Source organism: Helianthus annuus, chromosome 14, assembly GCF_002127325.2.
Source record: "Helianthus annuus cultivar XRQ/B chromosome 14, HanXRQr2.0-SUNRISE, whole genome shotgun sequence".
NCBI classification, from domain to species: domain Eukaryota; kingdom Viridiplantae; phylum Streptophyta; class Magnoliopsida; order Asterales; family Asteraceae; genus Helianthus; species Helianthus annuus.
This window is the reverse complement of record NC_035446.2, coordinates 67078515-67105494: the sequence shown is the minus strand read 5'-3', so window position 1 is coordinate 67105494 and position 26980 is coordinate 67078515. Positions and strand designations below refer to the sequence as shown.

Genomic DNA, 26980 nt, shown 5'->3' with positions numbered 1-26980 from the left:
TAATATATCTATACTATATAACAAAAAAAATCAACTTTGAGACACTTGTCATTATTCTAGACCATCCTGATCATCCTTAATTGTAGATAATAATTATTTAATTTAAATTATTAAATATCAATTAAATTAATATAAATCTTATCAACCCTAAATTATTGGCATAAACTTAACTTCAAATCGTAAAATATTATCTAAACTAAAAAACATTGTTTCAGTTAACAGTAGATAAACATGCAAAATTACAAGTTTTGTCTTATATCTTTATACCACTTTTCAGGCGGTGTCCTTTTTAGCGAATGTTGACAGGCGGTGTCATTTACTAGGTATTTTGTTGCAAGTTTAGTCCTTTACACCCAACCCAGTTAAAAAACCTTGTTAATTGTTGGGTGTAAAGGACTAAACTTGCAACAAAATACCTAGGTAAAGGACTAAACTTGCAATAAAATACCTAGTAAAGGACACCCCCTGTCAATAATTAATAGGGTTTTTTTAACTGGGTTGAGTGTAAAGGACTAAACTTGCAACAAAATACCTAGTAAAGGACACCGCCTGTCAACATTCGTTAAAAAGGACACCGCCTGAAAAGTGGTATAAAGATAAAGGACAAAACTTGTAATTTTTCCTATTATTTATTGTTTATGTTATCATTGTTAACTATGAGAAATTATATTAAACAACTTATTAATCAAACCAAAAATTTAAAATAGTATTAACCTAATTTAAAAAAAGAGTAAATAGCGAGGTTTGATCCGAATTATCATTTTAGTCCAAATAATTTTTTTCTCCTCTAGGTACCTGACTTTTCCATTTTCTTGCCATTTTGATCACATTGCCTAACTCAGTCTTATAACCTGGGGTATTTTTAACATAGTTATTGTGTAGTGATAACCGGGGGTAGTTTACAACATAATTTATAAACCTCATAATAATTTAATGCCAAAAATACCCCTTATTATAACCTGGTTTTTAGACTAAGTTAGGCAATGCGATCAAAATGGCAAGAAAAAGGAAAAGTCAGGAACACAGAGAAGGAAAAACACTATTGGACTAAAATGACAATTTGGACAAAAACTCAGGGACTAAAATGGCAATTTACTCTTTAAAAAATAATAAAAAAATCCATTTTGATTTAGAAGGTTTTTTTAACAATAGATAAACCCATGTAATACACAGAGTTTTTAAAGATATAACATTTTTTTTAATATTTACTATATAAAATTAGATTTATTAAACCCGTACAATATACGGAGTTTTTTTAAAATATAATTTTTTTTATTATTTAGTATATAATTACATTTCTTCGTGAATACAAAAGGTTTTTTTTTAATATAACTTTTTTGTTGTTTGGTATATAAATTTACATTTATTCAACCTACACAACAAACAAGGTTCTTAAAGATATATTTTTAAAGATTTTTTTAACAATAGATAAATCCGTGTAATACACAGGGTTTTAAAGATATATCATTTTTTTATTATTTGCTATATAAAATTAGTTTTTTAAAATTACATTTATTTAACCCGCACAAGAAATGAGGTTCTTAAAGATATAATTTTTTTATTATTTAATATATAAAATTATATTTACTCAACATGTGTAATAAATGAGGTTTTTAAAAATATAATGTTTTTTTATTTAATATATATAAAATTACATTTATTCAATCCGTGTAATACACGGGGTTCTAACCTAGTTTTTCTAATAAAGGGACTTTTCAAATTTGGTACAAGTTCGGCTACGACTCTTCAATTGTATATAAAGAGATAACTAGTTTGGTAGAAACTCTTTCCGATCATACTTCACTTTGTATGTATGTGGGTTGAATATTATAAAGATTTTTTATGATATGGTGAGCAAACAATTAACTTTATGCATGTATAAAAAATACCTACACTTCATACTTATATTGTTGGCACTTATAAACTTGTAAAGATGATTAACATATATGTACTTGCTAAAGAAAATCACTAAGCCAAAAATATTGAAGGAGAAAACATAATAAACATTAAAGAAAATCACTTAGTGATTTTAGTGTTCTTAAGTTAGTTGCAACACTCTAACCCGATTTCTACAATATTTTAATAAATGTGGATGATTGGTTCCAGATTTTTTTTTAACATAGAACTTATACGTTTGGGTTAACTGATAACCTAGACGACCTGACATAACGGACTATTACACGTAAAAGCATTAAAGTTCTAAACTCGAAAACATTATTGTGCATGATCATGCTTCAACCTTTTCATAATCCTTTCCAAAGAGTTAGCAGTTTAATAATGTTCAGTTCTTCGCGTGCTTTGTCGTCCGTCCGGTTCACACCTTTACAAAAGCCTATCATAAACACTAAAAACAATTAATGTTTAAGTTAAATAGTCAAACGCTTAGTGATCGAAACATTTGAATGAAAACATTAAAAAATATATATTTTTTCAGCCCCGTCACCCGGCCGCAGGGCCGGCCCCGAGAATTCGTATACCCTGTTCGAACTCAAAAATACATGCCCTTAGGCCTTAAAGAAATTGGGTATTAGGTAGTCTAAACCTAATGACAATGGGCTAATAACTAATCTAAACCATAAAAATAGTTTTGTAAGTGGGCCTATGTTGGTGTTTATATGGGTATACCCTATTAATTTATTTTTTTACATATAAATATAGCATTTTTTTCTTAAATAACGGGTCCTTCGATATATCGGGCCATGACCGGTGGTCCTCTCCGCCCACCTTCAGGGCCGGCCTTGCCCGGCCGGGTCAGGTAACCCACCGGGACTTGGGCTTAGCCTAATTATAAAAAATCTGATTTAACTATTGATTGTATAAGGTTATAACTTTTTGCCAAGTATTCAAAAAAATATATTGATGATTATTCTATTTTAAATTGCGCATATGAAATTGTATATAGATTATTATTCAAGATAAATTACTGTCATATGCATAAGTTAGGATATTTGTCGATGTTAATAAATATAACATGGGGAAGGTTCAAATGAAAACCACTAGTTATTTTGAAAACTAGAAAACTAATTAAAACCCACTAAAAAGGAGGGAGGGAAGACTTTTAATGAAGGAGGGGTAAAATTGGAACAAAAAATATATAACTTTTCAAACATTTCCCATTTCTCCATACGTTATCATTTTAAAACAAAAATTGCACCATAAGATCACAAATTTTCTTATCTTTCATTCAAGTATATTCGAGCATATTTTTTATGACATAAAAAAAAATTTATGGTGTCGTATTGTTTTCAATACTATTATTATAGTAGTCCACATGTGCAATATAACATGTACTACAATGTGCATTACATGCTTAAAATTAGTTTTTTTGATTCTAGTTTAGCTTTTAGGGTTAGTTTTTTTGGAGGTTTAGGATTAGGATTAGGTTTTTGGGTGTGGGGGGGAGGGGGGTTTAGGTTTTTTTCGGGTTTATGTTTAGGGTTTAGTTTTAGGTTTTCGGGAGGGTGGGGGGGTTTAGGTTTTTTTTTTTTTTTTTTTTTTTTTGGGGGGGGGGGGGTTAGGCTTTTGGTGGGATGGTGAATTTAGGTTTTGGGGGGGGGGGTGGGGGGTTTAGGTTTTTGGGGGGTGTCGGTGGGGGGTGGGTTAAGTGGTTTAGGCTTTCCGTATTAGTGCACATGTGCAGTACAACCAATTTTTTTTTTTTTTTTTGTTTTTGAATTTTTTTTCCATATATAAAAAGTAGCGATTTTTCTAAAAAAAATTGTAAAAAAAAAAAAATTTTTTGTATGTTTTTAGGTTTTTTTAGGCTTTTTTAGTTAGTTTTCGAGTTTTTATAATAAAAGTGGTTTTCATTTGAACCATCCCCATATAACATATGCATGGAAATATTTGTAAACTTAACATACCAATTGAAGAGTTAATTTTATGATATAGTAAAGTCAAGATGACTAGTACGCAAACAATAATAATGAGCATGAATACCAAATTACCAAACGAAACCATAATTTGTTGATGTTAGCACGCCTATCTATGCTAAAATGAGCCCCCTTTTTGTTTTTGTCTTTTTTTTTTGAACTTTCAATTACAATATTTTTGTTAATTATATCGATTATCGGTATTATACTTTTAGGGTTTTTTTCGTTCGGTTAATTTACTGAGTATCGGTACTGTATCTATACCGTAACGAACTAAACTAACATCGACTGAATTCCTGCGCGTGAAGAAATTACTTCATTTTACAATTTTTACAATATAACCCTTTAGACACTAATCTTTTAACTTTACCCCTGTACGATATATAATATATTATTTTTATCCTATTAAAGTTTTTACTAATTTAATTATTCTTCAGTAATTTCCACTCGCTATTTAAAAAAACTAATTTGTCGATATGTTTATAAACTTTGTAAAATATCATTTTAACCCTCTCGAGTTTCTAAAATTTTGAGTTTATCCCTTTTGTACCTTTACTTAAAAAACTAATTTTTACGTGTGTATTATTATATACGTAATGGTACAAATTCGAGTTGATATTTTTTACGTGGGCTCTTCCACCGGCTTTGTCTCCCACCTACACTTACATAAATTTTCAAATTTAGACACTCAGACTTTGGTCGTTTCCTTTTTTACATCAACTTTGTTAAAGACCATTGACTTTGGTAATTTCCTTTGTTAAATCATATTTTCACTCACCCTTGGCCGTTAAGTTTAGGAGATATAATTTTTCCCGATACTTTTTTTATAATTGAAAAAATATAACTTTGACCCACTTGAGAGTATATATAATCTTATATTTTTCATAATAGTTTCGTTCATTAACTTAAAAAACTTTAATTTGTTGCGTGCTTTTTTATGATTCCAGACTTACTTTTTATGTACGTTTCGACGTAAAGTTTGTTTTCATTTATAATACTATATAATACTTTTTCGTGCTGGCTTTTTATGTACATTTCAACGTAAATTTTTGTTTGAAAACGAGTCTTGTAAAAAATTCAAGTTGGTCTATGTTAACTTAAATGATCGATAATAAGTCATACATAATCATGTCGCATAGTTGGTACAATATTCGATTGTCTTGGTATATTTTTTTTGTATAAATCCGAGTTTGTCTACGTTTTGATGTGAATTTGATGCACGCTTTCGTGCTTTATTTTGTACATTTCCTACGTATGAATTGGGTTGCATATAATACATTTTGACTTGATGATATAAATTTAAGTTAGTCGGGTCGCATATAATACGTTATTATTATACGGTATAAGATTTACTTTACGTTTTGATCTAACTGTAGTACGATATAGGTAACATTGAGTTCAATTAAAACATTTTCATATGGTTATTTAAAAAAAAAAAACTCAGACATAACGCTCCGAGTAATATGTTCAACATTTGCGATGTACCTGCACCGCAACGCGTCTAGGTGTTATTACTAGTATTAGTAGAAAAGGAAGACCACATGATACATAGGAGCGTTTTCCAAAAATTGGTGATCGATATAGAAGGGTGGCTACAAGTGGATTGAATAAATTAGAAAACAAAATATTATAGAAAAAATGTAGTAAATAACGACAACCTTTTTCAGATTTATGTATATACTGTACAAAACGTTATAAAGATATTTTAAGGCATTGAACACGTGACCAAAAAGATCTCATTTACTGGTCAAAATAACACCACACAATACGTACGAGTTTTTGCATATAAATTCAGAGGGTGTTATGCCTTCTTCGACATTCAACCCAGCTAGTTTCGATTAAAAGAAGGCGTGAAAAGCTAGCAGGTATGAATCATATATTTAAAAAATAGCTAAATTCAAGTTTTATTTTTGTTAGTTTCGAACCGAAATCCTAGAATTTATACTAAATTTTGATTGACTTTTGATCTTCCCCCCACCCATAACACTTTTCTTTTATTTATTATTTCATTAAAGAACGGCTAACTCACCAAATCTACGACTACATCAATGCCTCGTACTTGAAGTAGGGGTGATAATGGTTTGGTTTTAAACTGTGAAACCCCTCGAACTGGTCATCATTTTGGTTTCATGGTCGGTTTAAATTTTTAGTTTTCCGTCGGTTGGCTTCATATTTTTCAAAGCGAATAGCGAATGGTTTGACTTGTGTTTTACACACCGTAAGCTGGCTGTTTAAACCGTATAGGACCGGGCTGGAGCGTAAAGTAGTGTTATATATTTAATTATTATAAAATTTTCTTTTAGGTATAGTAATGACCATTTTAACTTAACTCCAATCTCTCCCATAATAAAATTTTCTTTTAGGTATAGGACTTCATTCAAAGTAAGCTAAATGCCTTTTAACTTAACTCCAATCTCTCCCATATGGGCTACCTGGTCTAGTGAAGCTTTGCATGACCATTTTGTGCAAGTTTGCTTTACTTCACAGATTGTTTGTGTTATGTAAATTTTTAATGTATTTCCAATGCAATTCTTAAATATGTATGCATCAGATCTCATTAGAGATACATGTATCTGGGTCAACACCCCTAATCTGGGGCTAAACCAAACCCAAACCGCTTGTAACAGTTTGGTTTCCTTTGATTTTAGTTTTCAACGACTTAGTTTCGCTTAACAAGCAACAAAACTGATACCAATGGTTTGGTTCATGTTTTAACATAAAAACCTTAAAAACCGGAGCGTGAACACCCCTAATCTAATCTGGGGCAACAAGCCCTTTGGTACTCAACAACACTTCATTAGTATCCAGTGAAGTTCTGAATATCACTTGCTCTCTCTCTTTGATACAGCATGGCAGGAGTACTACAAAACATTAGCATTCCACGAGCGGGATTTATTAGGGTGGAACCTCGGGGACAATTTATCGGACAGCCTCAGAGTAACTGGTCTTTTGAAATTCAGGAAGGTCATAAGCTGAAAAGTATAAAGATTGATCATGGTGATCGTATAATACACTCTCTCCAGTTCACCACAGAATTTGGAGGTGCATTGAGCATTTCCGACAACTTTGGTAGCTTGGTTGCTGGACAAAATGTTTCCTTGGTAAAAATATGTATTTTAACTCCATCTACTTACTACACGAGCGTACACACACAGGCCTGCTCATAGAGCGTGCCGAGTGGGTGGTCGCATATATAAATATTTTTAATTGTTATTAGTATTTGGTTATCATATTCAATATATAAATACAAGTAGTGAATGAATAGTTGGTAAGATCCTCTATATGCCACAAATGAGGTCATGTTTAAAACATGATAGCTCCACTTTTTCTTGCTTAGTTCTCCTCCTCCTCCTCTTTTGTAGGCCTTATCTATTAACAAAATTATACATATATCTATAATTTTTATTTTTCAATGTACAATTTTACTAGTGAGTTTAATTTTTGTATATTAGTTTTTTATGGCCCATTTTCATTAGACGCACAGGTCATTCAAAATGTTGGGAAAGACCTGCAAACCAACACATATACACAAATTTAACAAACCTGATAATCTTCATGATGACACATATACATGTATTTACAGGTCACGCTTGAGGCGGATGAGGAAATAGTTGGAATTAAAGTAAGCATTGGTATTAAAGGTCGTGATACATACCTTTCTTCATTGTCTTTTGTAACGAACAAGACCACACATGGACCATTTGGTGGAACAACCGACCCTATGTTCTCCTTACCTTGGGACAAAGGCTCATTAGTCGGATTTTACGGCATTGCTAGCGATTGGGTTCGTGGCATTGGTGGCCTTGGTGTCTATTTGAAAGCCCATGGGGAAGTCTTGAGTATCGGACCATGGGGGAGTCCATATGATCCACAAACTCGGTGGTCCTTCCTACTTGAGGGAAATCAACGTTTGAGTACGATAACCATTTTTCGTACAGGGGATGCCATTAACCGTCTGGTGTTTAACACTTCTGAAAAGGTAGATGGTCGGAGTGGAGTTAGCGTTGCTGATCTTGTAGTGCTTGATGCGGATGAAGAAATTATTGGCCTTAGTGGCATGGTTGATACACTTCCCACCCGCCACATAATAATTTCATCAATAACATTCACAACCAACAAAAAGGTCCATGGGCCATTTGGTAATGCCAAAGGGTCGCCTTTTTCGGTATCATGGGATATAGGCTCTTTTGCTGGATTTTACGGCTTTCAGAGTCTTTATTTTGATGGTATCGGTGTCTATTTGAAGGCTACAAACTAGGATGTGGAAAAAAATTCTCCCGGATATATTGTAATTTGTTGTGTTGGAATTTGAGTCATGTGCTGGATATTGCTTAGTCATTTGTTTATCTACTGTTTAGTCGGGTCAGTAGGAATATCTCTACTAGGTCACTAGTCTCTAGTTGACTGCTGAATAAGTTGATTTACATCCGTTGTTTGTAATAGCTAATCTATGTGATGAATAAAGCATACCTTCCAGCATATATGTATAATCTATACAATTGTTGTTTAACACATAAAACGAACATAATTGTATCAGGGAAAAGGAACGATCAAGGTAACGGTTTCATACACAAGGTTCACCCAAGCCCTCAACTGGGACGTGGAGGAGCATGAGGGCGGATCTATGTGCAAACCAGGGGTGCACGGGCTACCCTCAACTTTTTTTTTTGCGAAGTGCAATTTTTTTTTCTATTTCTCCGTTTTATGTATGTTTTATGTATGATACCTTTTAGCAAATATTAGGATAAATATTAGGATACCCTGAGCATTAGCGGAATCAGAGAGGGAACAGAAGAAAATATATTATATAAATACAATATTAAACAAACTTAAAAACCATTTTCCACAAACCATTTAACATCAAATTCTCTACACCATCTCAAATTTCAAAAGAAAATGCAGTCTTTAAGTTCGTCAGATTCATATGAGCAATTTGTTTTGTCATCCTCATCTGACGACGACGGCACGGAACTGATATTATCGGCCGTTCAGAAAGTGTTACAAGCTATTGTTGAAGATGAAGAAGAAGGAAGTTCCCAACCCAAGCGAAGAAAATATATATGTCGCAAACGGCAAGCCGCCCATGATTTATTAGTACGTGATTACTTCTCACCCGGACCAATATATGATTATGATGAAAAAACTTTCAAGCGCCGTTTTCATATAAGTCGTAATTTATTTTTAAGAATATCAAATGATTTAAAGAATAAATATGAATATTTCAAACAAAACCTTGATGCGCGCGCGTAATAATTTAGGATTCTCCACGTTGCAAAAGGCCACAACAGCGCTTAGACAATTGGCTGAACATATTTCAACGGCTCCAAGATACATGTGCAAAGGTGTCATCATAGGCAATATATATCTTCCTGTTCAGCGTATATCCATAAACCGTAGGCTTGGCCTTATTTCTTTTTTTTTTGAACGGCCAACAAAAGACATATTATATTAATCAAAAGGTTAACATTAGTTAACCCAAAGTTACATCCACCCGAATTTTACACCTTCATACAAATTAAATCAAATCTACACCAATCCTCCCAAGTGAGTTTTATCGCCTTTGCCCGATGCTTCAGCCATAGAAAGCTTAGAACTTTAGTCTCTTCCACGACATTCTTTGCAACCGCCCTTTTATTATTGAAAACCGCCTCGTTACGCATCCGCCAAATGCACCATATTGCCGTTTGGACAACCGAGTACACGATCTTTTGCCATCTCCTAGAGCCGCGGCAGTGAATGTGAAGACCAAGCACGTCCTTCGCACTAAAGAAAAAGGGAGTAGTAATTCTACACCACCTGAATAATTCTTCCCAGATTTCTTGTGTAAACCTACATGCCGCAAACAAGTGATCAGCAGACTCCACAACTTCTTTACAAAAAATGCACTCCGAACTCGTAATCTGGAAGTTCCTTCTCAATAGCGCCTCCTTAGTCGGGAGTCGGTTCAAAAACAGTCTCCATGTCAAAAAATTAACCTTAATCGGGCACCATTTATTCCAGCTATGCACCATGTTAGAATCTTCAATCGGGTTGGGCCGTAACAACTTCCTGAGCCCACGGACCGAAAAAGAACTAGAATCCTCCACAGCCCACCTCCATGTGTCATTTTCACCTGTGATACTAATGTTTTCTAACAATTTTGATAACTCATACAACTCCTTTATTTCCTGCTGTAGAGACGGAACCCGGACCCAACTAAAAGCCGCAAATCTCACGTTATTTTGAACCTTGATCCGATCTGCCACGAGTGCACTCCTATTACTTTCAAGCTGAAATAAGGACGGGAACAAAACACAAAGCGGGGCATCAACGATCCAGCAATCCATCCAAAATGTCGTACCCAACCCATTCCCCACAACTGCTCGAAAACAGGATCCCAAGTCCACACCTAAAACCAATAATTCCTTTGCTATTCCAGCTATCTGCTTCCACGGACCGGGCATCGACATCTTGACCGGCACCGGAGACCAAGACCTATTATGTTGATGAATGCTCCATACGACCTTTTTCCAAATACTGTTGTTCTCCACCTTGAACCGCCACCACCATTTCGCCAATAATGCATAGTTTGCTTCTTTCAAAGATCCAAGACCCGCCCCACCCAATTCTTTAGGAGCCATGATATCGTTCCAAGCTACCCACGATGCCCGTTGATGCTCCGGTGTACTCCCCCACAAAAAGTCTCTTCTTAACCGCTCCAATTTTTTTACAACCTGAACCGGTGCTCTAAATAAGGAGAAATAATAGGTCGGCAAAGCATTTAGTACCGATTTCACAAGCGTTATCCGACCACCATACGAGAGTGTGTTAGCCTTCCAGATCGACAACCTACTTTTGAATGTATCAATAACCGGCCTCCAATTCCTAACCAAATTCATATTTGCTCCAACTTGTAAACCCAAATATTTAAACGGGAAGGAACCCGTTCTGCATCTTAGTATATTTGCCATAAGCATCACCTCCTCTGTATCGATCCCAACCCCAAACAGACTACTTTTACTCAAATTTACCTTCAAACCTGAAGCCAAATAGAAACACCTCATAATTCTAGAAATATTCCGTACATTTGTCTCCGACCATTCGCCCAAAAAAATTGCATCATCCGCGTATAAAAAGTGTGATAATATCGGGCCCTGGGGCGTACACTGAATACCATGTAGGAAGCCCGAGGAGACCGCCTTTTTTACAACCCCAGTAAGTGCCTCCATTGCCATTACGAACAAAAACGGGGATAGCGGGTCCCCTTGTCTAAGCCCCCTATGGCACACAAACTCCTGGGTTGGGGAACCATTAACTAAAACCGATGCTTTGGCGGTAGTGACAGTCGCCATAACCCAATCCACCCATTTAATCGGAAAACCCATCTGACACATAACCGATCTCAGGAAATCCCAATTTAGCGAGTCATAAGCTTTCTCGATGTCTACCTTAAGAATCATACCTTTCCTTTTCGTCTTTTTCAACCAAGATACTACCTCATTAAGAATAATTGGACCATCCAAAATGCTCCGGTTTGATAGAAAAGCCGTCTGTTCTTCAGAAATAAGCTTGTGTATGACTGACTTTAGACGCATGACCAAAACCTTCGAAATGACCTTATTGATGCAACCAATAAGGCTGATAGGTCTAAAATCCGCCAACCCACAAGGATCATTACACTTAGGAATCAAGGCAAGGAATGAGGAAGTGCACCCACTATTAATTGTCGCATGCATGTAGAATTCATTGAAAAGATTAACAAACTCCTTTTGGAACCCATCCCAGCATCTTTTTATGAAAGCGAAGTTGACTCCATCCGGTCCCGGCGCCCTATCCCCGTGACAATCCCAAACCGCACTTTTAATTTCCTCTTCCGAGAACGGGACCACCAAGCTCCTAGCTTCCAAATCCGATAATCGTACCAAGTTTGGGCACAAGAGCTGAGGCCTATCCAACATCGGTTCAGAAAAACGTTCACCAAAAAAGGCTGCCACATAATCTTTAATCAAAAACGGATTGTTAACCCATTCCCCTTGTATACGCAGCCCACTAATCCGATTATTGGAGATATTAGCATTAATAATTCCATGAAAATAAGCCGAATTCTCATCTCCTTCGACCGCCCACCTAACTCTAGACTTCTGTTTTAGATCCATGTTTTTAATCCGGTCAGCCTCTACTACGAAGTTTTTACATAAAGCTCTTGTTTCAATTTCCTCCTCCGTTAAATCTCTCGTTTCCGCCACTAAATCCAATGCTTCCAATTTATTCACCTTGTCTACATACTGGCCCCTCTGTTGCTCCTTTAATTTTGCCACCCAATCCTTTGCCTTTTTCTTGATCCACTTCAGTTTTACACCCAAGCCCAGGTCAGCGGGGCCTGTAAACCGGAACAAATCACACTGCTGATGAATAAACTCCGTGAAACCTGGTAACTCCAACCAAGAGTTGAATATGCGTGTTGGAATGGGGCCAAAATTACATGGAATAGTAGAGAGAACAACCGGACAATGATCCGATGCGACGTTATTCAAAGCTACAACTGAAGCGTCTGGCCACATATCCCTAAACTCCAAAGATACTTCACCTTGTCTACATACTGGCCCCTCTGTTGCTCCTTTAATTTTGCCACCCAATCCTTTGCCTTTTTCTTGATCCACTTCAGTTTTACACCCAAGCCCAGGTCAGCGGGGCCTGTAAACCGGAACAAATCACACTGCTGATGAATAAACTCCGTGAAACCTGGTAACTCCAACCAAGAGTTGAATATGCGTGTTGGAATGGGGCCAAAATTACATGGAATAGTAGAGAGAACAACCGGACAATGATCCGATGCGACGTTATTCAAAGCTACAACTGAAGCGTCTGGCCACATATCCCTAAACTCCAAAGATACCAAAAAACGATCCAATTTACTCATCTTTTGACCATTGTCCGACCTATAAGTAAACTGTCTGCCCCCCATATTATACTCAAATAGTACCGCAGACTCGATAAACTGATTGAAATAGTCCGCATTCGCAGCTACAAACTCAGAATTCTTTCTCTCAGCAGGTGTTCTAACGTCATTAAAATCACCCATACATAACCACAACCCTTGCAACAAACTTATCCACCCCCGCAATTCCTCCCACAGACCCCTACGTGCCCCCGGATCATTTGGTGCATGAACGTTTGCTATGTTAATTAGTTCCCCCGACGCTTTAATTACACCAGTAACAATCAAGAAGTGACGATGTTTAACCACACTAACCTTGTCTAAATAGGCTGGATTCCAAAGAGACACGAGCCCACCTGAAGTACCTACTGCGTCAACAACCTCCATTTCGAATCTAGTCCTGCCCCAGAAATTATAAAACGGAAATCTAACTCCCGTCCCAATTTTAGTTTCTTGTAGTGCCATAAAATGGATGCCATGTGTTGTTTTGAGACCCCGAACCCATTCCGATTTTCGGGAATCCCTTCCACCCCTTAAATTTAAGGTCAAATAATTCATTGGATCGGATTCTGACCACCTTCACCCATAACCAACTCACTGACCTGATTCATGAAACCCTCCATTTGAAAGCCAACATTCTTTCCAACCTCCATGGTGGCTAGCACCTCGTCTGCAATCGATTCTCCGTTACCCCTCTTCGCCTGGGAGGCATCAGCTTCCGCTACACACTCCGCCGGTTCCGAGACCTGTCTTGTCCCCAGATGTGTCGATCTACACTGGCTATCCCCCGCTATATTAAATCCACCGGAAACTTCTGACTGCCCAGGTATCTCCTCTGTGTCTCCGCCATTAACAGTAACATTGTTTTGTTCACCAATAAAGCTAGCTGGGTTAGGTTCCACCGATATCACTTTTGACTTTTTAATTAATTCATGAAGTGGATTTCGGTTAGGAGTAGGTCCACCACTTTGGCCCTCAGGCCCACAAAACTCCTCATGACTTGGGCTTCTGCACCTCCTGGGCCTCTTCCTAGATTTGTTCACGGACTCTACTTTAGTGGACCCCACCGAGAAGCTTCCAATACTTTTATTCAAATCAAATTGCGGCTGAGTTTTTTCGCATGCATGCTCCACGGCTTGGCCTTATTTCTAATAGCACCTTATTAATCCTTTTGATTCTTAAAACCCACTTTGTGCCAAACACACATTTACCTTTTTAAATAGAAAGTTGTAACAAAAATAAAGGTAAAGAGATTTAATATATTTTTTACGCGTGGGTTAAATTGTTGATGTTTTTTTAAAAGCTTGTATATTTTTTTAATTATAACACTTTGGTGTAAAAAGTTTTTAATTCTAACTTCGAGAATATGTATATTTTACGTGTAGATTAAAGGTGCTAGCGTATACTTTAATAAACTTATTGTTAGGGGGTTTGTTTAAATGCTGTATTTTTTTTTAAAATTTTACATTAGGTGTAAAAAGTTTTTTACGGGTGGTCATAGGTTTCCGAAAAACTCTACTTAAAACAAACTTTATTTGTGATTTTTACAAATTTTGTGTGGTGTCCGTGCAGATCTTAGACGATGGAGGTGCAAACTATCATTTTCAAGAAACGAAAAATGACGACTTCGCTTTATTTATTTTTGTTTATTTTACATTTTCTTAGTTTTTTTTGGTGATTTACTGACAATATTATTGTAATTTATTTATTGGACATACTTTGAAAATTGGCGTAAATATGGGCGTCAAAACGAGGCGTAAAAAACGAGGCGTAAAAACGGGCCTAAAAAACGACACGTAAAAACGGGGCGTAAAAAACGGGTGTAAAAAACGGGGCGTAAAAAACGGGCGTAAAAACGGGCCGAAAAAAACGGGCGTTAAAACCGCGCGTAAAAAAAGTTTTAAAACGGCGCGTAAAAAAAGTTTAAAACCGGCGCGGAAAAAAAGCTTAAAAACCGCCCGTAAAAAAGTTTAAAACCGGGGCGCTAAAACGAATTTTTTTGATTTTTTTAAATCACATTAATTTTTTGTTGATTTTTACTGCTGTAATTAAATCACATTATTTTTTTGTGAATTTTTTTTACTGAATGTTTCAAAAATTATTTTAATTAAATCACATTAAACAAATCCAAAGCATTAATTACACCAATCATTAATGAATATGGTTAAAGACCAAATTGCTTTTATTCCACTAAAAACAAAAAACTCATTAATTAAAGAATAATGATTATACAACTTTATTGTCTTTTAATCTTATCAGTTAAAACATGTTTGATCAACGGCTCATATTGGTTCCTACGGTTCTCACAACTTAAGGTGGTTCTCATTTTAACCAATTCCTATATATATATATATATATAGAAAGTCGCTAAAATAAAAACCATCCTCAGTTATAAAAACCATGAGAACCACTTTCCACCAATAAGATTATCCCAAACAAAAGGGTATTTAGGTAATTTTGTTTATATGTCATATCCATCATCTCAGTGTGCGTGTCTCTCTTATTAAAAGCCTTTTCCATCTCATTTCATTTCAAAATTTTCAAACTCACATTTCTCTCTCTTCATATCTTCATCTCCGATGAAGATCATCATCTTCAGCCTTTATCCTAATGAAGATCATCATCTTCAAACTCTCATTTCTTCACACATTTTTTAAACTCTCAGCTGCTTGTTATGCTTCTTCTCTTTATCCTCCTCTATTGCTTCGCTGCCACGTCTTCCGATCTCGACGCCTCCACCTCCACCGCCACCGCCATCGCCATCGCCACCGCCACCGATACACCGTCGTTTGTTAATCGCTGCCACGTCTTCCGATCTCGACGCCTCCACCGCCACCGATACACCGCCACCGATACATCGTCAGAAGTTAAAGGTATGCTATCGGTTGGAAACTTGATTTAGCTGAGTTAATGATTTGTGTATGATTTGTTTGATAGATATTGATGTTGTTGTAGTTGAGAAATTGTTGATTTTTTGTGGTTGAAAACTTGATTTAGAGAGTGTTGTTTTGGATCTTGCAGCGACGGTGTTCGGAGGTGGTTGCTGCGTGAGCGGCGGCGGTGTGAGCGGTGGTGGTTGCTGTGTGAGCGGCGTCGGCGGTGAACGATGGTGAGGGGTGGTCGATTTATTTGCAAAGCGTTGCCCCGTGGTGCCCGCGTGGTGCCGGTGGTCGATTCAAGTGTGGTTTTGGTTTTGGGGCGGTTATTTTTGGCTTGTGTTCTTGATTTTTCTAGTGATTTTTGATCAGTGATTCTTCTGGTGGTTGTCTGGTAATTTTTAGCCTGTGTTCTTGACTTTTCTGGTGATTTTTCGGTGGGTTTTGATGATTTTTCTGCTTGAATCTGATGGTTTTTTTAATATGTTAGGGGTTTTGATTTGTGTTCTTTGAATCTGTGGGTTTTGATATGATCGATTGGGTGGCGATGATGCAAAAAAAAAAAAAAAAAAAAAACGTAGATTTTGATGATGATGGCGCGGCAAGGACGGCAGAGGGTAGGTTTTTTGAACCTGCAACCCCACTTTTGCAGCCTCTTGATTATCGGATAATCTTAGCCAAACCCCGTTTATTTTATTCGAGATACACTTTGTTTTGATGTTGTTGGTTTTTTTATTTTTTTCCCCTTAGTCGATGATGATAATAAACCGTCAACTTTTTAACGTAAAATGTTAAAACATAAAAAGTTTTACGTAAAACGTAAAAATTTTAATGTAAAATGTAAAACGTAAAAAGTTTTACGTAAAACGTAAAACGTAAAAATTTTAACGTAAAACGTAAAATTTTTTAGGTAAAACGTAAAACGTAAAAAGTTTAACGTAAAAAGTTTAAAAAGTTTAACGTAAAACGTAAAACGTAAAAAGTGTAAAAAACGGCGCGTTAAAAAAATGTGAAAAAAACGGCGCGTTAAAACGACGTGTAAAAAAATGTGTAAAAAACGGCGTGTAAAAAACGGCCTGTAAAAACGGCGCGTTAAAAAACGTGTAAAAAACGACGCTTGAAAAAACGGCGCGTTAAAAAAATCACGCTTGAAAAAGCCCGGCGTAAAAACGGCGCGTTAAAAAAGTGACGCATGAAAAAGCTCGGCGTGCAAAAACCGGCGCGTAAAAATTGTCTTTGTTAAAAAAATTTGAATTTAAAAATTTTTTTAATAAAAAAATCTTTTTAAAAAGTAAAAAGTAATATAATAATACAAAAAAGTAATAAAAAATAATAAAGACAAAAAGACAAAAAAGAATAGTTTTACTAAACTACTCTTTTGGATTAAAATATTAAAGACATAATAAGACAAAATGTATTTAATATTCATTTTAGTTACTTTTAATCTCATCCATCCATTTTTTGTCATTTAATGGTTAGAGACTAGTTTTCGCGGTTCTTACAACTGGAGGTGGTTTTTATTTTAGCGGTCCCCTATATATATATATATAGTGTAAAAAGGGCCTAAAGTGTAATACCATATAACACTATGTAACACTATATAACATTATATAACAAATATAACACTATACATCTATTATAGACATGCTATCAGACAACCTATAGTGTTATATTTGTTATATAATGATATATAGTGTTACATAGTGTTATATGGTATAATATGGTGTTACATATTGTTATACGGTGTTTATATGATGTTATATAGTATTATATATAGTGTTATAATACACTTCTCACACTTTGAGCACTTTTTTACAGGATCCTCTACCTATATATATATATATATATATATATATATATATATATATATATATATATATATATATATAGGGGAAGGTTCATTGGGAAATACTAAAAAAGTGGGGAACAGCGAGGAACCGACTCAAACGAACTCCGATTGGATTCATTCCAGCGACGTTGGAACCGGCTCGTCGAACCCTAACTAAGATCTCTTAACCCTAAATCCTAACTCCTAAACTCTAAACCCTAAAGCTAAAAAATAACGCTAAAATTTAAGTTAAACCGTAAAATCTAAACTATAAATCCTAAAATCTAAACCCTAAAGGCTAAAGCTAAAGCTAAACCCTATAGCTAAACCCTAAACCCTAAAGCTAAACCCTAAACCCTAAGGATAAACCCTAAGGCTAAACCCTAAAAGCCAAACGCTAATATATTTAGGGTTTAGGGGTTATGATTTAGGGTTTAGGGTTAAGGGATCCTAGTTAGGGTTCGACGAGCCGGTTCCAACTCCAGTGGAATGAGTACAATCGGAGTTCGTTTAAGTCGGTTCCCCACTGTTCCCCACTTTTTTAGTGTTCCCTAATGAACCTCACACTATATATATATATATATATGCACTTTTAACGCGAAAACTCGAAAACTAACTAAAAGCCTAAGAAACACACAATTTTTTTTTCAATTTTTTATTAAAAATCGCTAGTTTTAAATATAAAAAAAATTTGTAGTGCACATATGTAATAATTCACATGTGTAGTACACATACACATGGGTACTATTACACATGTGCACTACAATTTTTTTTTTTGAAATTTTTTTTATATAATTTAAATAGCGAAAATTGGTATGCAAAAAAAAAAATTGGTATGTTTTTAGGGTTTTTTAGTTAGTTTTCGAGTTAACTAGTGGTTTTCATTTGAACCTTCACATATATATATATATATATATATATATATATATATATATATATAGGGTAGGTTTATTGTAAAAAGGGTGTGTTTTGTGAGAAGTGTAAGAAGTAATCTACACCATTTGATCTATAATCTAATGGTTGAGATTATAATAGAAAAATTGTAAATGGTGTTTACCATTAAATTAATTAATTTTGTAGATCAAGGGTATGAAGGTAAATTTAGCATTTTAAAATTTAGAAACTCACATGCAATGCAATGCAATGCACATGCAAGTTCCCCCCCCCCCTCTTTTTTAAACGTCAATAACTTTTTATAAGTAACTCTTTTTAAAAAAAAATTATACCATAATAACGAGTGTTTTTTATCTTTAATATGAGTACCATATTGTCATACTTATGTAGAGAATAAAAAATACATTTCGATTGGATGTTTTAGTCCATGGTGTTTTTTCTATACTCATACAATGGTGTTTTAATTATCTTGTGATTCAAGGTGTTGTGTTTTACAGTAAAACAAAATGAATGTAAATAAAACACCATAGCATTGCGAATAATGTATTATGATTCAAGTCATCTTGTTTTAACATCTAGTGTATGTAACATTGTATTGTGATTACAGTCATGGTGTTTTAACTTCTGGAATAGCAAAGAATCTTTCTAAATGTTAAAACACCACGACTGTATCATGATTCAATTCATGGTATTTTTGGAATTTGTACGGTGTTTTATATCTGCAAAAATAACAAAAATCATTACAGATGTTAGAACACCACGGCTGTATTACGATTCAAGTTGTGGTGTTTTCTGGAATTCGTATGGTGTTTTATACGAACTGATGATGAATTCCTAAAATAACTGATGAATTCCTAAAATAACTGATGAATTCGGTTACAAGATTATATCTTAAATTTGGATTATGGGTTAAATTACCATCTTTACCTTAAACTAATAAAATAGATAGGGACATGCGTCATCATCAAAGTCTTTCTTATCGTTCTCACACTTTTAGTCTTTTTTACAGGATCCTAGACCTATATATATATATATATATATGTGTGTGTGTGTGTGTGTGTGTGAGATCAAGATTAAGGGAAAACTACTCTGAGTTGTGAGAATTTAGAGAACTCGATGCGAGTTTTGCCTCTATTTTTTTCACACCTCTGAATTAAAATGTTTAGAAAGACTGTCGTAAAAAAATTTAAAAATAATTCGAAGTCATTTTTTCTGGCCCCTTACAGCAACTGTAAAAAGATAATGACATAAGCATGAGAATACTTTTTACAACATTTATGGCTGTTGTAGTGGAAAAAAAACCAGTTTTTTTTTTCTTGAAAAATTGATTTTTTAAGATTTTTGGCAAAAAAAATTTGAAAAAAAACCTTTCGTAAGGCCGAGTTCTCTAAGTTCTCACAACTCGTATAAGTTTTCATCTTACCCTAACCATACACACACACACATATAGGGGAATTCAAGGTTTAAATGAGAACTCTAAATATTGTGAGAACATTGAGAACGAATAAAAAAACGGCCAGAACTTTGTCAAAAACAATTCAAATTCAATTTTTTACACTTATTATCATTATTCGATTACGATGTTAGAAATTTAACTTACACATTTAAATTTACGTGAATTAGTAAACAAAGAAAATTTACACATGTGTAAGTTTGCCATTTACACATGTGTAAAAAATCTAATATGATTGATTTTGAGAGGAGAAATGAATTATTTGATATTGTAAATTCTTTTTTTTTTTTTTTTTTTTTGTGTTTTGTATCTTAATTACAATGAGATTTGTATTAAAGAAAATTTTGGTTTGATTGGTTTTTTCACTGGTTCTCACGGTTCTCGCAATATTTAGCTTTCTCAAGATAACCCTTCCATATATATATATATATATATATATGGGATTAGGAGAAAACGACAGAAAGTGTGAGAACGGTGAGAACACATCCTGGCCGAACAGGTGGCGCGGGGCATGATAGGGGGGTCCGAGGGTTTTTTTGTCTTTTTAGTATTCTTCTTCTTTCACGATTTTCATGTTTGACATGCTTCTTTATTTTTTGCGTGCAAGATAATTTTGGCGTTATGTAGATCTATTAATTATTTGGTGTTTTACTGTTTTTTCTCAGATTTCTTCTCTTTGAATTAATTCTTTTTGTGTCATATAGTTAATTTTTTGGCGTTATGGCTTTTTCCATGTCATTTTTGGCGTTTTGTATCTTTTTGTTAATAATTCATTTCCATTGATTAATATTTTATAAAACTACAATAACACGAAAATCAGAGTAAACTAATAGTCTTCCGTAGGTGGGATTACATCAGAGATGTACCCATCGCTTTGTTCATCTCTTTCTTCAGATTCTTCATCATCAAATTTCATTTTTGCGTATAACGCCATTAGCTCGTCTCTTCTTTGCTGCAGCCTATTCTTGAATATCACTGCATCATATCCTTGGATTTTGGATCGTTTGAAGGTGTTAAATCACAGAGTTGTTTAATGATAGATAACAACCCTGTCTTCCACATTTCTTCCATTGGCCTTGAATATTGCACCCTATTTTTATAAGTCACTTCAAGTGTTCCTTCTTCCTGATGTAATACCCAACTGCTAAGTTTTGGTATATGAGTATCTTCAATATCGTTATCATCTTCAACATCTTCTGCTGGAAATTTTCTCTCCAGTCTTTTTATTACAGTTCTCATTCTTTCACAATCGTTGTCTATTGGAACCCCAAGAGCCAGGATATCCTTCTGAACATTTTCATTCATTCCCATCATGGCTTTTATTGTCCTTACCTTTACCCTTCTCCTGTCAGAGAACTTTATGATGAATCGTTTCTCTTTCCTTTCAAACCTCCATGCAATAACCTTAGCCATTTTTAATTTTTTTGGCGTTTTGGAGAATATGTGGCGTTTTAGTCTTTTTGGCGTGTTTGAGCTTGGGTTCTCAAGGTCTTCTTTTATATTGACTTTTTTTCCCGCGTATGACAGGTAATTATGGCGTTTTGAAAAAGATAAATAAATTTAATATAATAAATGTTAGTAATTATGTTTTCCGTCGTTTCATTTTACTGTTTTTTGCAGTTTACCGTGTTTTGTTTTCAGACTCAACTGTTCTAATTGTGTAACACGTCAAATCTTTTGACGGTTGTAATTATGGCGTTTTGTTTTCCAATGGCGGTTAGATAACTATTAGACTTCTTTTGTTTTATATTCTTTGCACATTGTTTCATGCTTTTTTTATAATATTAGTTGTTCAAATTAATTTTATTATGGTTTGGTATTTTTTGGGGGCGTTTTTATGGCATTATGGCGTTTTACACGTATTTGCTAATTTTGGCGTTTTATTATATTTTTCATTATAGCATTAATATTCTTTTGTTGTTTATTAACTGACATTACAAAACAAACAATAGATAAAGAAAATTAAAAAAAAAAAAACAAAGTAGAAGCAATTTATGATTTTAAATCTTTTGTGTCATCAGTCTATTTTTTCTTTAGAAACTACAAGAAATGTGACAAATAATTGGCGTTTTGGGTTTGGAGTTGTGTATTTTCTTTGTTCATGTGTTGAAGTGTCTTTGTGGATGTTGGAGACATAGATCGACCCCCTGTGGGTGGATGCTATCTGCCTGTGGTCTTCATTATATTCATTGAGGCCAAAGTAGCATTTACATTGGTATAGGTCTCTTCTTATCATCCAAACCTTCTTCAGGAACAAAGATGACAGTATGACATATGGGTGTCATCAGTCCCTGTTTTTTCAATTTTGTCCATCTCATGCAGCAAAATCTTACTACACTCACGTAACAAATTATTAAATGAAACTTCATGCAGAACATTACTGAGGATCAGAGAAAAGATGTTTGTTGTCGTTGTATTTTTTGGCGTTTTACATTGAGTTGTAAATTTTTTTAGCAACCACTATGTGTTTTTTTTTTGTGTTTTTTGGGTGTGATAAACGGAAGGTGGTGAGACGTTTCTATTTATAGAATTTTTTTGGCGCGTAGTTTAGGCGGGATGTTATTTTTGTAACAAAAAATGTAATTAACATTTATCCGGATGTAAGCTTTGGTGTTATATATAATGGCGTTTCAAAATTTTTGGCGTTTTTGTAGCCAGAGAGCTTAAATAAAAACACAGAAAAAAGTACGCAGTGATAAAATTAGCGTTTTGTATTTATTTGGCGTTTTATTTTTCAATGGCGTTTATGTGAGGGATGGTTTTTTACTTTTTTACCCTTAATGAAGCGCGTCCACGTAATAAAATTGGTGTTATTTACTAAAATGCCACCGCACCAATCTAGTCCATAGATTGTTTTGATCGGACGATCAATAAGCGTTCTCACCGTTCTCACACTTTCTATCGTTTCCTCTAAATCCTGACCCTATATATATATATATATATATATATATATATATATATATATATGGGAAGGATAAATCGAAAACCCACTTGAGTTGAGAAAACTCAGAAAACCTTTGTAAAAAACCCATGTAAACTCAAGAAACATTTTTTAAAAAAATAGGAAATGTAACATACATATATTTGAACATTTTTAAAAAGGAAACACAAAAAAAACACCAAATAGTTTATTTTTTAAAAAATGTTAAAAATTTCAGGTTACATAATATCTATGCCCAAAAAAATGTAACATACAAATTTTCAACATTTTTTAAAAAAAAAAAACTAGTAAGCGTTTTTTACATTTTTTTCATAAATAGGTCCGTGTACATTTATATTACATTCCCTATTTTTTTTAGAAAAAAATAAAAATGTTACATAGGGTTTATTTGGGTTTTCTCAACTCACATGGGTTTTCGATTTATCTTTCCCCTATATATATATATATATATATATATATATATATATATATATATATATATATATATATATATATATATATATATATATATATATAGTGTGAGGTTCATTGAGAACACTAAAAAAGTGGGTAACCGGGTAACACTGCATTTAACATGTAAAATATATCTTAAAAATTCAACTTAACATGATAAAAATCAATTAAAAAAAATCGGCGCTTTTCCTTGTAAAAATAGGTAGAAGCTATTCCAATAAAAAATCATTTTTTGTAAAAAAATAGTCTTTTTTAACAAATTTTTAAACATTTTTTTATGTTCTTAGTTTTTTATTTTTTTTTAAATGTTTCCACATGTATTTACAAGGAAAATCGGTCGAATTCTTTTTAAAAAAATGGTTTTTAACATGTTAAGTTGAATTTTTAGGATATATTTAACATGTTAAATGTAGTGTCCTCTGGTTCCTCACTTTTTTAGTATTCCCCAATGAACTCTCCCCTATATATATATACTAGTAGGATACCCGCACGATACAGCGGAAACGACACATCACATTGCGATATTCGTTCTTGTTAGTTTTTTTATTTATATAATATTTATTTATAGCATCATTATGATAGATATCCATCAAAAGCGAAGTAATCGGGTAATCCATTTCATTGTGTTGTGAATGGTTCGGTCGGTTCGTTTATTATCCTCAACCGAAGCCGAAGCCAAAACCAAAACCAAAACCAAAGTCATTGGTTTGTATATTTTATTAACCAAGCGGTTTTGGTTAATCACTTCGGTTTGTTCGTTAGATTGGCGGTTTTTGGTTCGGTTCATTCAGTTTCAATTAATAGAAATAAACCAAACTTGGGCTAAAATTTTTGCTTAGAAATATATGAAATTGAGGTACAAATACGTGAAATGAAAGTATAAATATTTGAAATACAGATATAAAATATGAAATATATTAACTGAAGGTATAAAAGCTAGAAATATGTGAAAATATTAATAATTCGGTTAAGCTAATTTTGGTTAAACAAGAGTACAAAAAAATGATAACTGGTTTTTGGTTAATTTGGTTTTCAATTTTCAAATAATTTAGATTTTGGTTTGGTTTCTTCTATTTTCAGTTTGGTTTAGGTTAACAATTTAGTTATTGGTCACCGATAACCGGTTTTGGTTAATAACCTATAGGTGTGCACGCAATGCGGCGAGAAACATATAAATTGCCACGGCGGGCATTGTTTAGTTGGTTATATTATTATCCTCAACCGAAATCAAGGTCAGCGATTAGTCTATTTTATTATAACTAATTCGTTTTTAGTTAATCGGTTTGGTTTATTCAGTAAGATTGATAGTTTTTGGTTTGATTCATTAATTTTGGTTAATAGCCAAAACGAAACTTAGGCTAAAACTTTATATTAGAAATACATGAAATTTTTGTATAAATACATGAAATGGATGTATAGGTACATGAAATGGATATATAAATACATAAAATAGGGTATAAATATGAAATACATGAACTGAAGGTATAAAAGCTAGACATATATGAAAATATGAATGGATTTAGTTAAATAAGGGAACAAAAAAATTGATAACCGTTTTGGTTAATTCGGGTTTCGGTTAATCAGTTTTCAGTTATTTCAGTTTTTTGTTGATTATGGTTCGGTTTGGGTTAACGATTAAGTTATTACTCACCCTACATATCAATTTTTTAATTAACAAAAACTATAGCAATACTATACTCAAATTAAAGAGAATAAAATACTGGTTTTTATGGTGTAAGTTAAAAAAATATTAACGTACCAAAATGTTATGACCGTTTAAAATCGTAGGGAAAAGTTAGTTTTTATATAAGGGGATAAAGAGTGACTACTAACTAATTATCTATAATTTTGTCAAAGATGAGAGATTAAAGTGTAATCTAGATGACACGCTTAAATTGGCGGTAGTTAATCACATCACGTTCTGTACCTATTAAACATTATATTATATGACTAAGTACATTGAGCTTTAATCACTTGTACACTAAGACATCATCTACTTGTATCTTTAAATCCACACTTCAATACTGACCAAGACAACTATCCAAACGTCGACAAAGATGAGTTATTCGTCACGGTATTTTTGGATTTTTTTAAAAACATTATAGTTTATAAGATATAGAAAGAATACGTAAAAAAATTAAAAGTTTGTTGTGGAGGTGGAGAGTGTAAGTAATCAGGGATTTAAGTGTAATAAGATGAATGACTAAAATATAATTATTGTTTAAAAGACCAATTTACCCTCATTTTATGGATGTATTTATAAATTAAGACAAAAATAAGTTCTTATTTTTCAGGTAGCTTAAAATACCCTCGCTCATGTATTATAATAATTTATAGATGTATACGAAGTAGATATGGAGAAAACACCTAAAAGTATGAAAATGTGATAATGATTTTAGTGTTGACATGTGGCGTTGGTGTTAGCTTACACTAAGAGTAATATTGTCAAAAAAACCCATGCACAGGCCACTCACATGTCAAAGACCATGCACATAAAAGTCACATGCATATTCCACCACCTTTATTAAACTCTCGTAACTTTTTTATACGCAATTATTATTTTTTAAATTACACCATAAAATCGAGTGTTTTATAATCTTTTCTACGAGTATACTATTGCTCTACTTTTGAAATAAAAAAAATGACATGAACTAGGTGTCCAAATAAAAACGCCATAAAAGCAGATGGTTCAGAAAAACGCCATGAAAATACGCAGTTGAAAACGCCATAAAACATTCATTTCAGATAAACACCATGAAATAACCAGTTGAAAACGCCATACAAACACATAGTTCATAAAAACGCCATAAAAAACCTAGTTGTAAACATCTAGTTCGGAAAAACACCATATAAACGCTGTTAAAAACGCTATAAAAACACAAAGTTGATAACATCATAAAAAATCCCAGTTCTTTTTTTCAAAAAGTATATTAATAGTATACTCATTGGAAAGATAAGAAAACGCTAGATTTTATGGCGTATTGTTTTTGAAAAAATAATCACGTATAAAAAAGTCATGGACGTTTAAATATTTGGGGGAAAAACTACTTGCCGATTTTTTGCTTATTTTTTTTACAAAAATGTTCAAATATATGTATGTTGCATTCCCTATTTTTTAGAAAAAAAAAATAAAAATGTTACATAAGATTTTTACAAAGTTTTTTTTGAGTTTCTTCAACTTAAGTGAGTTTTCGTTTTATTCTTACCATATATATATATATATATATATATATATATATATATATATATATATATATATATATATATATATATATATATATATATATATATAGATGTGTTAAAATGAAAACCACTCATAGTTGCGAAAACCGTGAGAACCACTTTTCCACCATTGATCTATTGAGATGTATGGTTGAGATTAAAAGTGATTAAAACAAATATTAAATTCTTTTTATCTTATTATATTTTTAATATTTTATTGTCATAAGGGCAATTTGGTCAATTTTCTATTTTTTGTCTTATTTGTTATTAATATTTTAATACTTTACAAAATCAGCTTTTTTGTCTTTTTTTTACGATAAACATTTTTTTACGACAAATTTTTTTTACGGGTTTAAACCTTTTCTACAACCCGGTTTTAAAACACTTTTTTATGGTTGTAAAACCTTTTTACGACCCGATTTTAAACACATTTTCTTACCGGTTTAAACTTTTTTTACGACCCGGTTTTAACCATTTTTTACGGGTTTAATTTTTTTACGCTAGATTTTTTACGGTTTTAAACT

At 33.4% G+C, this 26980-nt stretch overlaps 2 protein-coding genes across 2 annotated transcripts; one reads left to right on the top strand and one right to left on the bottom strand.

The window, feature by feature from the left end:
• Nucleotides 1–5599: 5599 nt before the first annotated feature.
• Nucleotides 5600–8353, top strand: LOC110889325 (mannose/glucose-specific lectin). Its single transcript, XM_022136837.2, has 3 exons — nucleotides 5600–5737; nucleotides 6721–6973; nucleotides 7456–8353. The coding sequence occupies exons 2-3, from the start codon at nucleotides 6722–6724 to the stop codon at nucleotides 8128–8130; spliced, it is 927 nt and encodes a 308-aa protein (XP_021992529.1). The 5' UTR covers nucleotides 5600–5737; nucleotide 6721; the 3' UTR covers nucleotides 8131–8353.
• Nucleotides 8354–9370: 1017 nt separating this feature from the next.
• On the bottom strand, nucleotides 9371–13176 carry LOC110887621. Its single transcript, XM_022135197.1, has 2 exons — nucleotides 12594–13176; nucleotides 9371–12510 (listed from the first exon to the last, which is right to left on the bottom strand). The coding sequence occupies exons 1-2, from the start codon at nucleotides 13174–13176 to the stop codon at nucleotides 9371–9373; spliced, it is 3723 nt and encodes a 1240-aa protein (XP_021990889.1).
• Nucleotides 13177–26980: the final 13804 nt, after the last annotated feature.

What these genes read in the sequence shown, in the direction of transcription:
- LOC110887621 (XM_022135197.1), bottom strand. Translation starts at nt 13,176, where the DNA reads ATGGAGGTTGTTGACGCAGTAGGTACTTCAGGTGGGCTCGTGTCTCTT. An exon ending in CTCTTGGTTGGAGTTACCAG is followed by an intron (nt 12,511 to 12,593) that starts GTTTCACGGAGT and finishes GTAAAACTGAAG; the next exon opens with TGGATCAAGAAAAAGGCAAA.
- LOC110889325 (XM_022136837.2), top strand. Translation starts at nt 6,722, where the DNA reads ATGGCAGGAGTACTACAAAACATTAGCATTCCACGAGCGGGATTTATT. An exon ending in CTGGACAAAATGTTTCCTTG is followed by an intron (nt 6,974 to 7,455) that starts GTAAAAATATGT and finishes ATGTATTTACAG; the next exon opens with GTCACGCTTGAGGCGGATGA.